General features: G+C 35.2%; 1 protein-coding gene across 1 annotated transcript in view; it reads left to right on the forward strand.

Moving 5' to 3' along the window:
- LOC140138765 (EF-hand calcium-binding domain-containing protein 4B-like) overlaps window positions 1-16,688 on the forward strand; it is a 79,047-nt gene that overhangs the window by 24,480 nt on the left and 37,879 nt on the right. The window contains 5 exon segments of the mRNA XM_072160531.1: window positions 864-935; window positions 2,504-2,619; window positions 10,274-10,345; window positions 11,803-11,857; window positions 12,312-12,362. Of these exon segments, the coding sequence (XP_072016632.1) occupies window positions 864-935; window positions 2,504-2,619; window positions 10,274-10,345; window positions 11,803-11,857; window positions 12,312-12,362 (366 nt within the window).

Raw genomic sequence — 16,688 nt, forward strand, 5'->3', positions numbered from 1 at the left:
TTCTCACCACTGTGGCCCGGGTTCAATTCCCCGCAGTGCCACATGTGAGTTTGGTTGCCGATCCATGCTCGTCCTCGCAGGTTTTTCTCCGGGTGCTCGGTTTTCCTCCTGCTTCTAAAATCGGACCTCTTCCCATATCCCTGTCCCGTCATATCTGGAGGCATCCCTTGAATTTAGTAGCCTCTGGGCACTATTGGGTTTAGCCTGGCTTCGGCCGAATGTTATAAATAAAATATAAATAAATAAAAGAACAACAAAAATCTCAGTGTTCTAAAAGTTTCATCAATAAAATAAATGTGTTACTAGATATCTTTTACTAAAGTCCACACTCCCTCTGTGGAAGATTTTGGAAATATCTCCCACAGGTGGAGTATGAATTTCAAATGGAATTAGCACATTAACAACTCTTATCTGAAGCTCACTTTCCTTCTGTGGAAGATTCAGGTTGAATCTTTATCAGTGGGTGTATGAAATTCAAATGGAGCTGCCTAATGTGTTCATTCAATTTGAAATTCATACTCCTCTGTTGAACGATATTTCCAACATCTTCAACAGGAATAGTGTGGATTTTAAGTGGAATGACCTGTTCTACAGCTCCTCATTTCATTTTAACCCCATAAGAACTACCTGCCAATTGGCCAAAAGAAGTTTTCATTATCAATTGGACCAATCAGCAACATTGTTAGAATAATTTCCCCACGCAAAAAAAATGGGGTGAATTATTTGCAAAGCACAATTCTGATTGGTGATTAAAGTGAAAGTATCATGTAATTGACCAATCAGAAGCAATGTTAGATCGGCAGGTAGTGCTCAGGGGGTTAAAAGACTAACTAAACACTAATGATTATATTTCTTAATTGTAGTTGGAAGAAAAGCTGGGTGATCTAACTGTAGCGGAACAAGAAGCTAGAGAGGCCAGAGAAGAATTGGAAAAGGTATAGACATATGATGAGCTTCTAAATGTTCTTGAACTCAATAATAATTATAATTATATAGAGATTTATAAAGTGCCTTTAGGCGACGAAAAAGAAAACCCTGTTCTACGGGCCCGACCGACCCACATTTTGAACAAATTGGGGAAAAAAATTCCTGGACAAATGAATGCCGACCCAAATTTCGGAAATTTCAGGAACAAATTTTTTGTTTTTGTATTTTCTCAAATTGCAAATTATTTACAGATTTTGATGATTTTTTGGGTCATTTCCAAAAAAGAAAAAAGGCCGACCGACCCTACTTGAAAGGTCCGTCCGCCCGTAGAACAGGGTTTCTTTTTTTCGTCGCCTTATCTCAAATCTCAAATAGTAAAAGAAAAGAATACATGCCATGAAGGTGAAGGAAGCAAATATTGTTGGAAATTAAGAGAGTGATAAATACACAAGATGGATAGAGGAGGCCATCACCATCAGAAAGCAAGACACCACAATGAACCGAGATGAGGGCCAATATAATCTAAGTCATATCTTTGACGACCTGTTGATGGAGATATCGTCTGGCAACAGTGATCAACAACAGCTGTTCAACGATCATCACATCAACAGTAGCATTGAGAAAGATAGCTGGTAGCCATCAGAACATCTGCACCTTAGTGTGTTTAACCTGGACTATATTATGAAAAAATATACAGTTATATGGATCAGTCCTGATGAATCTATTCAAGAGTGTCTCATTATACGCAAACATGTAGGCTCCTTCCGCATCGTCAAGACAAGCCACGCGCCGTCATATAACTGCTGGGATTCGTACCAGGGTCAATCAACTTATTATGCATGCTTGCTCACCTGAGGATAATTTGTAAACTAGCAACTCGCATAGTACAGTGAGTGGATTTGTGTATTTGTGACCCGTTAAAGCAAAAGGTACCTATAAGTCGGGTGCTACATATGTCACATTTTCTAGTGCCAATTACTAATCATTAATCCTATCGTCGAAGAGGATAATAAGCTTGTACCTATAGTCTATAGAAATGTTTGTCATACAGCTCCAGTTTTTTTTACTATGGCTAATCCCCATGCTGGCTCTGAGCAACGCAAACATTTAGAATAGAATCTACTCAAATGTCTCCAAATGAGGGACACGGTTGAGTGACTCCAACGCAAGTAATTGCTATACTTGGTACTTCAGTCAAGTATCTGAAGTGGATGATGACATTGGACAACAGTTTATGAGTGTATTGAAGGAGATGAGTATACAAAGAGTGCTGGGTGTGCAGTCACCTATGAAAATAAAATCAATAAACCCTAGTCTAAAAGTTTGCATTGAGGACAGCCAACATGCTGTTTGATGTGGTAAAAGCATTGTATTGTATTTGTGTAGGTATCTAATAGCCACCCACTAACAATGAGAGGACATTTGTTGACTTTGGGATGATTTGAAATGACCGCCACTTCAGATTGTCATGATTGTTTGAAATTTTGATTCCAACAATGGGGAAAATGAGATACATGTAGCAGCCGACATAAGGTACCTTTCGTTGTAGCTGGTCACATTTTTCTTTTTTCTGCAGGACAATTATGAGCTGAGAAGTGAGCTGGATAACTCTAAATATGACCTGAAGGAATCCAAAGGCTACTTGTCTGAAGTACAAGGAAAGATCAAGAAAGAGAAAAGAGAACGAGCACAGTAAGTATACTAGTTTGTATTCATATCGAATCCATTAGTGGACATGAATATAGATGAGTTGACTTCTGACGTCAATGCTTGGCAGTATGTGCACACATCATCATCACAATTTCCATTGTTTTTTTGCCTAGTTGTATGCGCGCTTTGTTCAGGGCTTGTGTTTTTAAAACTCCCGCCATATCTGAATATAGATGAGTTGACTTCTGACGTCAATGCCTGGCAGTATGTGCACGCATCATCATCACAATTTACATTGTTTTTTGCCTGGCAGTATGCGCGCGTATCATATTTTGTTCAGGGCTCGTGTTTTTTTAACTCCCGCCACATCACAATAAGGCTATTGAACAGTGTAGTGGTTGCGGGAGTGGTTGCACGGGGTTCACTCAAGCATATCGATATACCAGTCTGTTGCCTCCGTTGATAAACATTGAGGTCAACTCTATAAATGATCCCATTGATCAAGAGTTGGCGACTAGTAATAAGATGCGACATCACATGCTGAAGTTTATGTGGTGTGCTGGCGATAGTGTACGCTCTTTGCCCTTTATGCGATACTTAGCATGCTTTCAATGGATTTTTTTGCCCCCTGTCGATGGCTGGCTATGAAGGATCCACTCCATGTCGTATGAAAAAAGGACAGTACAAAAGATTTCAATGTAGGATTCTGTGAGTAAGACTTGATTTGAAATTGTGTTTATATTAAGTTTCATGTGTAGCTACTAATTGATAAATTTGGCATCAGTCTGTTTGCTCTCATGGAATACAGAAAAACATCATGGTTGAGGTTGTTCATATGGTAACTGGACATTTCATCCCCTCGCATTTTCATCCCCTGGACATTTCATCCCCTGGACATTTCATCCCCTCATGTTAAAACGCTATTGTAGCGTTATTTGAGCGTGACAGTAAAAAGATTGCATATGAATATAATAATTGTTTAGGATCTTTAGAAGGAAATAATATAAGGAAATTAATCTTTATTTAAAATTAGTCTTGTTTATCCAATGTATGCACCGTGTTCTGTATGACTATGAGCTATCACCAGCTGATCACACGTATAAAAATCGATCGATGTTGAATGGCAATAGTGCAATGAATTTACCTATTGAACAGTGCGTGTAGGCCCCCTCCCTACACGGATGATTCTAATTCAGTATTACGCCTAGTTATTATTATAGTATTATTATTTTGTTATTTTACCGGGTACTAGCGGGTAGGCCTATCGTCAATATATTATTATTATTTATATTTTTATTATTATTATTTATATTATTATACTTTGTTTTTTGTTGTTGTTGTTAATATTACTAGGCTGGACTAGACTGGACTATTTAACTTAATAGCTAAAGTGTATTTCTTCGCTTTCTTCCTGTTATTTATGTAGGCATATTTATTGTGTATTGTATAGGCTGTTTATTTATTTATAATTATTATAATTTATGTATTTATTATTTATTTTGTTTGTTTATTTATTTATTAATATTTACTTAGTTGTTCATCTAACAAAATGAGTAGGCCTACATTTTTATGGGAACCATGTGTTTGTTAATGTTATGTCATGTGGATAGTATGTTATATTATCAATAAGATAGTGATAAAAGATAATAGCATCAAATATGTCTGCATATAGGCTCAAGGGAAGGTTCATGTCAATATTTTTGTATTGTCCACTTGATGGGGTGATTGGATTTAGTGCAATGTCATGTTATACAATAGGAACAATAGCCATCAGCCGAATGGTTACAGGAAGTTGAACCATATGGTTGAACTCTATCATTCAGTGGAATATATACATATAACTATATTGCCAGTTTTAGTTGCCCAATTGGGCGACTTTTGACTTTCGATCGCGACAAACAAAGTGCTCCCCAGCGATTTCGCGACATTTTGGCTACTTTGAAAATCTCACCCATGAAATCCATTAAATATTGGGCGATTTTTGAAAAGCCGACTTCATAATATTGTTAAATTGGATATTCTGTCATAGTCAATGGTCCTTCAAAACAAAACCTCCAAACAACTAATTCAAATAAAAAGAAAACATTCTGTGGTTAGTGTTCATCCAAGTATGACAATGGGAAACAAATTAAAGTTGATACACGCGCAGGGAGATAACTGATATAAGGGCTTAATCCCCATGATTATCCTTAGAATATTCCCATATCAATTCTCACAAGTGGCTTAAGACGACAAAAGTGCCAAGCGGGGGGCCAAGTTTCTCTTTTCATGTAGGTTCACTTGGGTTTATTAAAAATAACATAACAACATGTCGTTCCATGGCTCTGGGGAGTGGGGCAGTGGCTGAAAATAGGTTAGTCTACATTACAAGTCGTTATCTATTTTTTTTTTTTTTTTTTTTTGAAAATCAACTAATTTTACAAAAATGCATGATGTACAAATGTAGGCCTACGAAAGAGGTTGTTTTGGGGTTAATTAAAAATATCACTAACTACATGACATTATACATTGGCACGGAGGGGGTGGTCACGGAAGTGTGATGAAAATAGAAAATAGCTTAGACTACATTACCAGTCGTTATCCATGGACCGGGAGGGTGTTCTGGGTTGATTGATTGAAAGTTGACTGAACTTAAAACTCATGGTTATAAAAAAAATTGTATAGAAAGGAATGGTAGGCCTATACTATTTTTGATTTTGATCAACAAGAAAGTTTACAAAGTGCTCCTTGATTTAGCGACATTTTGGCTACTTTAAAAATCTCACCCGCGAAATCCATTAAATATTGGGTGATTTTTGAAAAGCCGACTTCAAAATTGTTAAATTAGATATTCTGTCATAGTCAATGGTCCTTCAAAACAAAACCTCCAAACAGCTAATTCGAATAAAAAGAAAACATTCTGTGGTCAGTGTGCATCCAAGTATGACAATGGGAAACAAATTAAAGTCATACACGCACAGGGAGATAACTGATATAAGGGCTTAATCCCCATGATTATCCTTAGAATATTCCCATATCAATTCTCACAAGTGGCTTAAGACGACAAAAGTGCCAAGCGGGGGGCATCTACTATTTCCATGTTCCATGGCTCTGGGGAGTGGGGCAGTGGCTGAAAATAGGTTAGTCTACATTACCAGTCGTTATCTATTTTTTTTTAAATTTAAATTTAAATTTTTACAAAAATGCATGATGTAGGCCTACGAAATCCCTAATTGGAAACGATCAAAGAGCTTTTCCCCGATAAATTCTTTGTTGAATGATATGATTTTCATGAATTTCACATTAGACTATACGTAATGTAAATTTGATAATCGACTATTATCATTATCAGTAACACCCGTACAGGGCCTCTACACACGACATGCAAAAATAAAATAATGAATAGAGTGCACACACATCTTCCAAATCTAGGTATATCAAACACCCAGATTTGGAAGTAAATACTAAATATATGTTGTTAAATAAACAAACAAAGAAACAAATAAATAAATAAACTAAATAAGTAACCACATGATCTTCAGGTGAACAACTATGACTTGCATGTATACTCGACTGACAAATTATGTTGATTAATATTTTTGAGCAAGTTTGTATGGGGTGCGGTGAAACCGAGTTTGTCTTACTTTTCGCCAGCCCATAGGGCTGGTACCTAATTCTGAGATGGGATTTGTGTACACTAAAGATTAGCTAAGATTATAGCCTTCTTCTATTGGTATGAATTATTTTTTTTACTTCTTGTGGTGGAAATGTTTTTGATGTCTGCTAATTCGATTTGCAAGGAAAAGAAGGTATGTTTTGCCGTTTCAACGAACTAAAACGATTGAGTATTGCCAAAGTTATGTTTGAATTAATTATGGCGTAAAAAGTTATCATAGGTTAGGCCTACACATATAAACATAAACTTGTTCAGCAATCAGCATATCAAAAAATGACATGGTCAACAATTAGTAATTAGCGGGGAATGATCACTGGAACAAGGTCATATCAGTGGACTACTGAGCATAGCATGATGTTTGGTTGCCTGTGAGTGCATAATTGATGTTGATAACAGATCTAATACTATGATGTTGTAGAATCAAAATCTTCATTATATGGACCACATTGAAGTCAAAGTAATTATCTATCCTATCCTGTATCGCTTTTATGGATAAAATTGACTCAAAATGTTATTGATGATATTATTGCTATTTTTAACATTAGTTTTGTCTTTTCAACGGGAAAAATCCGATGGAAAATAAAGTTTTTAGGGGTTAGCTATAATATTGAACAATATATCCCATATTTTGGCATGCACTTATAGAAAATAGCATGATGTTTGGTTGCCTGTGAGTGCATAATTGATGTTGATAACAGATCTAATAATGTTGTAGAATCAAAATCTTCATTATATGGACCACATTGAAGTCAAAGTAATTATCTATCCTATCCTGTATCGTTTTATGGATAAAATTGACTCAAAATGTTATTGATGATATTATTGCTATCTTTAACATTAGGGAAAAATCCGATGGAAAATAAAGTTTTTAGGGGTTAGCTATATTGAACAATATATCCCATATTTTGGCATGCACTTATAGAAAATAAATAAATTATTGTCTTACTTTATAAATTATAAATACTGTAAAATGACACATAACTAAAGTGAGGCCACTTTCTATCTTTTTTATTTGATTCATAAAATTACATTCAACAAAATGATTGAAGACTGAGAAAACACACAATGCAGACTATTACAGAATGGAGTAGGTAAGATGCCATGTCCATAGCTTTGCATGAGTTTCGGACTAACAATCAACACATTCAAAAAATACAGTTTAAAAGTGAAGATTGTAGTGAATGATCAGTCATTTTATCATGTGCTTGCCACTATCTACTTTATAGTAAACTATACATTGCGAAATAATATAAAATCATTTTAAAATAAAATGTGCATGTAAGTTGAGTTTACATAGCGAATTAACTAACAACTGCAGTGTATTTCTTGATTTTAATAATAAGCATGGGTAAAAAGCAGTAAAGACAAAAATACAGAACAATTTGGAGTAATGAATTAAAGAATCTAAGCGCCAATTTTACCTGTACAAAATCTTTGCATAACTACGGTACCAGGGATAGCTCATACAATGTTGTTGTTCCAAGAAACCACGGTAATGTTAGTCACACCTTTTTTTATAGTGGCATCAAACATTGGAATTCTTTACCAAATTCCATCAAACAGATCACCAATTTGACCCAATTTTAAAAAAACCGTCAAAAAACATCTGATGGATCAAGCCATAAGAACTGAGCAGAGATCTTTCATCAGGTATTGATGGGGTTTGATCTTTTTCCTTTTGGTCGTTATTTATGTGCAATATATGGGATTTGGGTAAGAAAAACCCCAAAATCAGTTCTTTCTGCAGTTTTTGAGCCATATTCTAAAACTTGGTTGCCGATCTTGTAACAGTATAGAGTGTCCCCACAAAATGGTCTTGGGAGCAAAAAATGACTTTTTGGGTGAAAACAAGAAAAAAATTGGATCTTTGGAGGTGGTGAAGGGGATCTTTGGAGGAAAGCAAGAATAATAAATGGGCAAAAACAGGAGAAAAAGAAAAAATATAATGCAGATATTTATTATCAGTTGAACTGATGGAATTCCAGTATTTTGCGTATAGTACTCCTTAGTCTTTACCGTTTAGTATTAATTTAATTCTCCTACAAGTATAAGTTCTAACTATCCTTGTACTTTACTACTTTTAGAACCTTTTAATCGCACCTTATCAGTGGTTATATTACAGATTCCCGAATCGAATGATAGTTATGTAGATTCCATTGATTAATAGTACACCAGTCAAGGATTGAAATAATTCAACTTCCTGTAACCATTCGGCTATTGTTCCTATTGTATAACATGACATTGCGCTAATCACCTCATCAAGTGGACAATACAAAAATATTGCCATGATCCTTCCATATCCATATTCAAACATATTTATCAATATATATACAATAAACAGATAAATAGTATTAAAAATGTACTAATTTTGTTAGATGAACAACTTTAAGTAATAATAATAAAATAAATAAATAAATAAATAAATAAATAAATAAATAAATAAATAAATAAATAAATAAATAAATAAATAAATAAATTAATTAATTAATTAATTAATTAATTAATTAATTAACAAACAAACAATACATAATAAATACATAAATAACAGGGAAAAAAAGGAATACACTTAACATAACATAACAATAATTAGTCTGAGCTATCAACAAAAAAACCCACAGTAAATAATAATAATAATAATGATAATAATAATAATATGCCTAATAATATTAACAATAATAGTAATATAATGATAACAATACTCACAGTAATAACAAAAGATATGTGCGTATGCACTGTTCAATTTAGGTAAATTCATTGAATGTATAAACTATTATTAACTATTAGTCTATTATAGGCCCTGCTGCCATTCAACATTGATCGATTATTATAAGTTAGATCAGCTGGTGATAGCTCATACAGAACACGGTGCATACATTGGATTAATAAGATGATTAATTTCCTTATATTAGTTCCTTCTAAGTTCAAGATTCTGAACAATTATTATATTCATATGCATTCTTGATTCACTGTCATGACTGTCACGCTCAAAGCAGCATTTTAACACGAGGGGATGAAATGTCCAGGGGATGAAGTGTCCAGGGGATGAAGTGTCCAGGGGATGAAGTGTCCAGGGGATGAAGTGTCCAGTATTCGTTCATATGAGGCTGTAAAAATGACCTCAAACAATCGATATCTTCTTTTATCCTTTAGTTGATAAGAATTCTACAATCTCATTGGTCAAACACCACTTGGATAAAAAGTCGTATTACCTGCGTACTCCTCATTAATATACAGGCAGATAATATTTCCTGTATAACCTGCGTAACATGACTCGCGCGATATCCTTAATCTGGAGCGCATCATTCACGCCCGGCATGGCTGCACTGTCAAAAAGCAAGGAAGAAACTGGCCTACATTTCAGTAAGATTATCAAACTAAATCTTTTCATCAAAGTTTACGAACAAGTCGGAAGATTCATGTTCACTAAAGGATAAAATTGTTACCCCCTGTTTGTTCTCATGAAATACGGGAAAATATGTACGGTCTGGTGCCGTATTCCATTCAGCCTTCGGCTTCATGGAATACGGCACCAGACCGTCAGATATTTTCCCGTATTCGTGAACAAATAGGGGTAACTAATAGTATTGCGTGAACAAACAGGGGATTTCTATATAATAGTATTGCATCTAGTAAGAGATTCAAATCCCTAACACTAAATCTGATATAATATTTTGCAGTAAACCTTTGACGAGCGTGTACTACCGTTATGTTGCAACGTCTGTTGCCAAGTTCATTCATAAATTTCCACTCGGCAACAGCAGATCACCTCAGCAGCCATCAGAGACAAGTGCGTTTCAATGCAGTATTACGTGATCTACGCTTAAAATACGCTCTCGTCAACGGTTTACTGCAACATATTATAGGATTGTAATCTGTATGTTGTTTATTGGCTGAGTGTGACACAAGAATAAACCATTCCTGACCAATCAAGAATGCGGTTGGAATTTTCATGGCGAATACAGCATATTCTTTAATCACATGAAAAAGCCATCCAATATTATTATTGTTATATATTATTATGAATTTTTTTTATCCTTGTAGAGTTGCCTTCAAAGTCACTGCTGGAATTGTACAAGAAAGGGAAAGTTTAGTGAAGCAACTGGAAATGCTCAGGTATGTATATGATCACTACTGCATACTGATGAATCACAGATAACTAGAAACCGCTCCTTTTATGTAATAACTAAAGAGGGCAACATTTATTTTTTTGGTTTTTTATTTGTGGTGCAAAGCTGTTTTCACTGTTGATGCTGCCCTCATTTGGGGCACTTTGTGAATCCATTGATGAATCGCTTATGTCACCTCACAGTTATATATAAAGGACAGTTCATAGTGAATCACAATGATAGGATATGCATTGGGCTATATTTGAAATCCATACAACCCCTATGGAATACATTAGTCTTTCACAGAGGGAGTATGAATTTCAAATGGGGTTACCTGAATGTGTGACTCCATTTGAAATCTACACCTCCTTTATGGGAGACTTGGGTCATGTCTTCCATAGGGGGGGGGGGTGTATGGATTTCAACTGGAATAGCTAATCTGATCCAACCAGGCTAATTGTGAAATGGAGTTGTAAAAATATGTCACATGATCTGATCCAATCAGACCAAAGTCGGCAATAATGAAATTGAGATACAGGCAAAAATAAGGAGCAAAAATAGAATGAAAAAAATGCATTAATATTTTTATTTTAATAGCATCCCATCCAAGTATACCATATTATAATATATTTAGGGATATTAACATCAGTAAGCTTTAGATACTGGGCAAGTTAGTGATGGTAACAACTAAATTGTCAAATTTAGTGGATCAGATTGTGTCACATATGGGGAAGAAAAATAATAAAATACAAATAAATACTTTGTAATTAGATGTGGGAGTATGTTAGGATTTCAAGGAATATAAACACAACCAAATTAAAACGTCGCCACATAGTTCCATCCCCATTTAATCAGTCTGATGAGTTTGGAAATTTGTGCAATTTTAAAAATGACAAATTACGAATTGACCACGCAAAAGCCAATGCATGGCATCAGCTTGTTATGTGGCCCGAAGCAACCCGTACAGGAATCATTGTACACTTGCCTGCGCACAATTATATGAGCGGGGTATTGATTTGCATTTTGATATGCATGGGTAAACCTTTAATGACAATGAAATTAGACCTCTCAAATGCGTGTAGATGTGTAGATGTAGATGTTGATTAACCTGCCGGCCTATTCAGGCGACGTAATTCTTGGCACTCACGCTAGCTCTGCCGCGTGATACAACTCCCTATGTCATTTTTAAAATTGCACAAATTTCCAAACAACGGTTCCTATGCTCACGATGATTGAACTTTTGATATTAAATTTGGTATCAACCTTCGAAGGAAAGTGTATAGAAAATTATTATATAAATTATAAACTCATCAGACGCTAATTAAATAGGGATGGAACTATAGTGGCGACTTTTTAATTTGGCTGTGTTTAGTATAGTTACTGGGTAAGTTGACGCTCTGATAATGACTTTTTTCTGTGTATGGTATTTTTCTTATAAAACCCTTCTTATTTAATCTTTTACAGGGATATGAACAAGAAGCTTCAAGATGAGAGGGACGAGTACCTATCGCAGCAAACGGTATGTCTGATAACAGCACTAAGAAATCGATGTTTGGGAATATTTCGGTAAAAATATTTCTATGATATGAGATGGAATATTTCACTCGGGAAGACAAGAAACTTCTTGCCAGTACAAATGGTAGAAAACAACTCTGAAGAAAGTATTATAAACTGTACACTATTCAACAAGTATAAGGCATAATTATTCCTTTTTAATGTGTGCATCAAAAAAGTTAGGCACCAGCCACAAAACATGCATGTACCCCTTCTTTAGGGATACACATTGTTATGAGTCTTGTCTATTATGAGCAGTGTTTCAATGGGTGCAATGAACAATGTGTGAGACCATTTCGGTTTCTATGTGTAGACAATGTTTTGGAACGTTTTAACAAAAGGCGATGGCCAAACGATGGTATATGTAGGATTACAGTAGCATAAGCAACTGATGGAATTAAAGAACTGTTGTATTACAGGACAATCAAGATACATCTAACTTGGATACAACTCATGACACAAAGGGAAAGGTAACAGAACATAACACTCCTTGCACAATCATCATCTCCACAAAGTACCAAATGCCCCAACCCTTTGTCTTACCAACAATAAAGCTTCTATATATGTGACGTGTCATGTCAAAATCAGACACTTTTGGGCAGGTTATAAATTTTGAGGTTTTTACATTAATCTTAAATATAGAGATATTTTGCTCCATAACGCCATTTTCCCCAATGAAATCGGACATTCCTAAGCGAAGATAATGCGTTTGTAAGTTATGGTAATATAAAATTGGAAATTGAGATATCGGCCTTTAAAAATATTATTGACAATGTTGAGTAGTAGGTATTACCTTGAAAAAATGTCTAAAAAAATACAAGATGCCATTTATATTCCAGTCTGAAACTATCAGACAATATTTTTAACATTAATAACATCACAAATTCGCAACAAACCCACATTGTGAAAAAAATCACCCCGGGCAGATTTTTGGCTATTTCTCCATTACGATCCTGCCCAAAAGTGTCTGCTTTTGACATGACACGTCACATATTAACTTGGATACAACTCATGACACTTGCAAGTCAAGACAACAGAGCATACACACCCTACATGATCATCAAGCATCATCATGTCCACAAAGACCAAATGCCCCAACCCTCTTTCCTTACCAACAAAGAGCCTCTATACATTGACTAGGATACTATTAGTTACCCCCTGTTCGTTCATGAAATGCGGGAAAATATCTACGGTCTCGGCTGAATGGAATACAGCATCAGACCATAGATATTTTCCCGTGTTTTGTGAGAACAAACAGTGGGTAATGTTATCCTTTAGTGAACATGAATTCAATTATCTTTGCTAAAGGAATTTAGTTTGATAATTTTACTGAAAAGTAGACTATAGTTTCTTCCTTGCAGTCCAGCCATGCTGCACAGATATCACACTAAGTCATGTTATGCATACCCATGTTAAGGTAATACGGATTTTTATCCAAGTGGTATTTTGACCAATGAGATGATTACAGAATTCTTGTCCACTAAAGGATAAAATTCATGACACTTGGCAAGGTAACAGAACATATAATACACACCCTGCATGATCATCTTTACAAAGTATCAAATGTCCCAACGCCTTTGCATTCCAACCATAAAGTCTTATATATTAACTCATGACAAAATGGTCAAGGTAAAGAACATGCACACCTTCCACTATCATCAAGCATCATCATCACCACAAAGTACCAAATGTCCCAACCCCACCTTCCTATAACATTAAAGGCTCAGGGGCGGATTTAGGGGGGGGGCGCAGCCGGCGCACGCCCTCTATTTTTTGCCTAGCAAAGGGCGCCGGCCCAACTTAAAATACAAAAAATGAAAGAAATTTAAAAAAATGAACAAATTCGGACATGAGCAGCAAACAATGGGCCAAAACCGTTGAGTTTTCGAGGGGGTAACCCCCTTAAATCCATTTTTTCGTCGTTGACCAAAAGGCGCCCCCTCTATCAAAAATTCCTGGATCCGCCCCTGAGGCTTACCATTGTTCACCACTCTTTCTCCATACCAGTTGTGGAAATCATTTTGAATTATTATTAAATTTTGTAGGGTCATTGGTCATATCAGTTATCAGAATTAGAAATGTCTCAAAACAGTAACATCTCCATCAGTATCTAATTATGGTAGCTACCTGTCCACCTGTCAGTATGGACAGGCGGTTTTCTCCTAGGATGGGCAAATAAGTAACTTTGACAAGTGGTAGATTATCATTATAGCTGTTGGAAGAGAGTTATATTTAAGTCAAAAGTGGAGGCCATATAGGCCGGCTCGTACATATACATCTGGTACTGCACTGGCTTAAAGTTTGGTTGGCCAATTTGCAGCGCATTACGTTGATAAGAAGCACAGTCCCATCACACATGTGTATCCTGTTATTTACCCCGGTGCAAGTTGTTTTAACACATTATTTTCACAGGCACCCATCCTTTTTTTTTGCCCATGTTATTAAGCCTTGAAATAAGCGGGTGCGGGATCAAATTCACCCTTGTAAAGCCACCAATTGCTCCTGGTACTTGTAATATTCACATGAACCAGGAGCAATTTTCTAAAATAAATTGCTCCTGGTTCCAGCTTTTGCACTTAATACAAAGTGCTGGTATGCTGTATTGTAAACTCCTCAACAAAAGTTTGGCAAATTCTTTTTGAGACCCCACTACATTCACAAGGCGTGTACTCAGCCGTGAGAAATGTTTTTGTTTCAAATGGGGTGTCATTGTAAAGGGGAGTATTGTAGCTATCCATTGATATGCAACACAATATGAAACTTTTGTTGAGGAGTTTATATGCAGAACAGGATTTACAATTTGAAAATTACTCTTCAGAAATCGCTCTTGGTCCTTGTAAAATCCCAGTGAACCAGGAGCAGTGTTCAAAAACAAATTGCTCCTTGTTCCAGTCGGCTTATTTCAAGCCTTGCATGTTATGTCATCCCATCCATTGCAATAGTTGAACCTGTAGTGCTGCCACTGAAGACTGATGAAGTCTTTGGTCTCAATCAGCAGCTGAACATTTACAATTGTTATTTTTACAATGGGCTTTGATGCTTTAAAATGCAATAGCCAGTTCCTGCTGATTTAAAATGAACATGTTTACAACAAATCCCAAGCAGCACAATTCCACCCTGCTTCTTAAACACCCATACAAGCCCTTATATTCTTTATCAAATGTACCTCATTTTATATTGCAGCCATTTTAAACCAATTTTTTATCCTTTTCTGCAAATCATAAATGGGATTTGAGATAAGGGGGGTGAATTAAGTAAATTATATACAATAATATACACCTGACTTATTCATCATTTCTGGTCCATATAGAGGCCAAAGAAAGCCTTTTTGAAAATTGAGTTACTATAATTATTATACAAACATTAGGGTATCATATACTGAAAACACCAAAGGTTTAGCATACTTGGTTCTAAAGTTTTATTAAGTTTTGTTATGTCTATTTTCTTCTGTATTTTATTGTTTTTTTACTCCATACTTTTGCTTTTATCTCAATTTCAAATTTGCCGCCTTTGGCCTTCATGGACCAGATCGTGTTACATATTAACCTCCACTTCATTTTTTTTTTTTGCTTTTTCACTTGAAATAATTTGTTTATGTTAGCTTAAGATAGATAGATAGATAGATAACAATCTTTATTCAGGGTAATTCATTCAGTTTACAAAAACTGGTCTCCCATGAGACCCTGATAATAATATAAGATTTTACATATCAAGAGATAAATTACATAATACAAAAGAAAAGCAAAATTGAATAATGTTTACATTCATGTACATGTAGGTAATATTTACAAATCAAGATGATAAAATGTATTTATAAGACATGAATCTTAACAAACAGACCTAGCGATAATTTAGTAGTAGTACAGAGTTTGAAAGGTGTGAATTAAATGCATATCTTTGATTTTAACATATTCACATTCATTGATGTAAGATTACTGCGAACATCAGAAGACAATCTGTTCCACACTGAGGCACCTCTATAAGAAAAAGTTTGTTTCCCTGAATTATTATTCCAAGATGGCAAGACAAGTGTATTACAAGATTGACTTCTGGTACATTTTGAATGAATTGAAGAAGTAAAAATAAATTGCCATGAGAGGTAAGAAGGAGCATCATGATGAAGACATTTAAAAACAATTACAAGAAGCTGTTTATCCCATCTTTCATTCAATCTGTCCCAGGAAAGCATGTTCATCATATCAGAAATGGGTGTTCTAATGTCGGCAGACAAAAGAACACAAGCAAGTTTGTTTTGAAGAATTTGGAGAGAATTACAATGTTCAGAAATGCAGTTTGACCAAACAGGACTGCAATAATCAAAATGTGGGAAAACCAATACATTGGCAAGTAAATTTAATGTGGCTGGAGGAAGATAAAACTTAAATCTGCGAATGACACCAATACGTTTAGAAATAACAGAAGAAATATAATTGATATGTTCATTCCAAGTTAAGATTGGATCAAATATGATCGACCCCCAAATACTTAAATTTATCAACCTTTTCGATAGACTCACTACCATAGATAAGTGAAATGTCATCAAAAATTTTCAAAGTATGATTTGTTCCAAAAAGCATGTACTTAGTTTTCTTAATGTTAAGAGTAAGCTTGTTGATTTCAAACCACCGAGCAATTTTTAACAAGCTATCATTCATCTGAGACTGAAGAGCATATGGGTCTGATGATTTGAAAAGCAAAGTTGTATCATCAGCATACATAACACATTTACAATCAATACATTCAGGAAGAGAATTAACATAAATTATAAACAACAGTGGACCAAATAAGATCGAACC

Source organism: Amphiura filiformis, chromosome 18, assembly GCF_039555335.1.
Source record: "Amphiura filiformis chromosome 18, Afil_fr2py, whole genome shotgun sequence".
Taxonomy (NCBI): Eukaryota; Metazoa; Echinodermata; class Ophiuroidea; order Amphilepidida; family Amphiuridae; genus Amphiura; species Amphiura filiformis.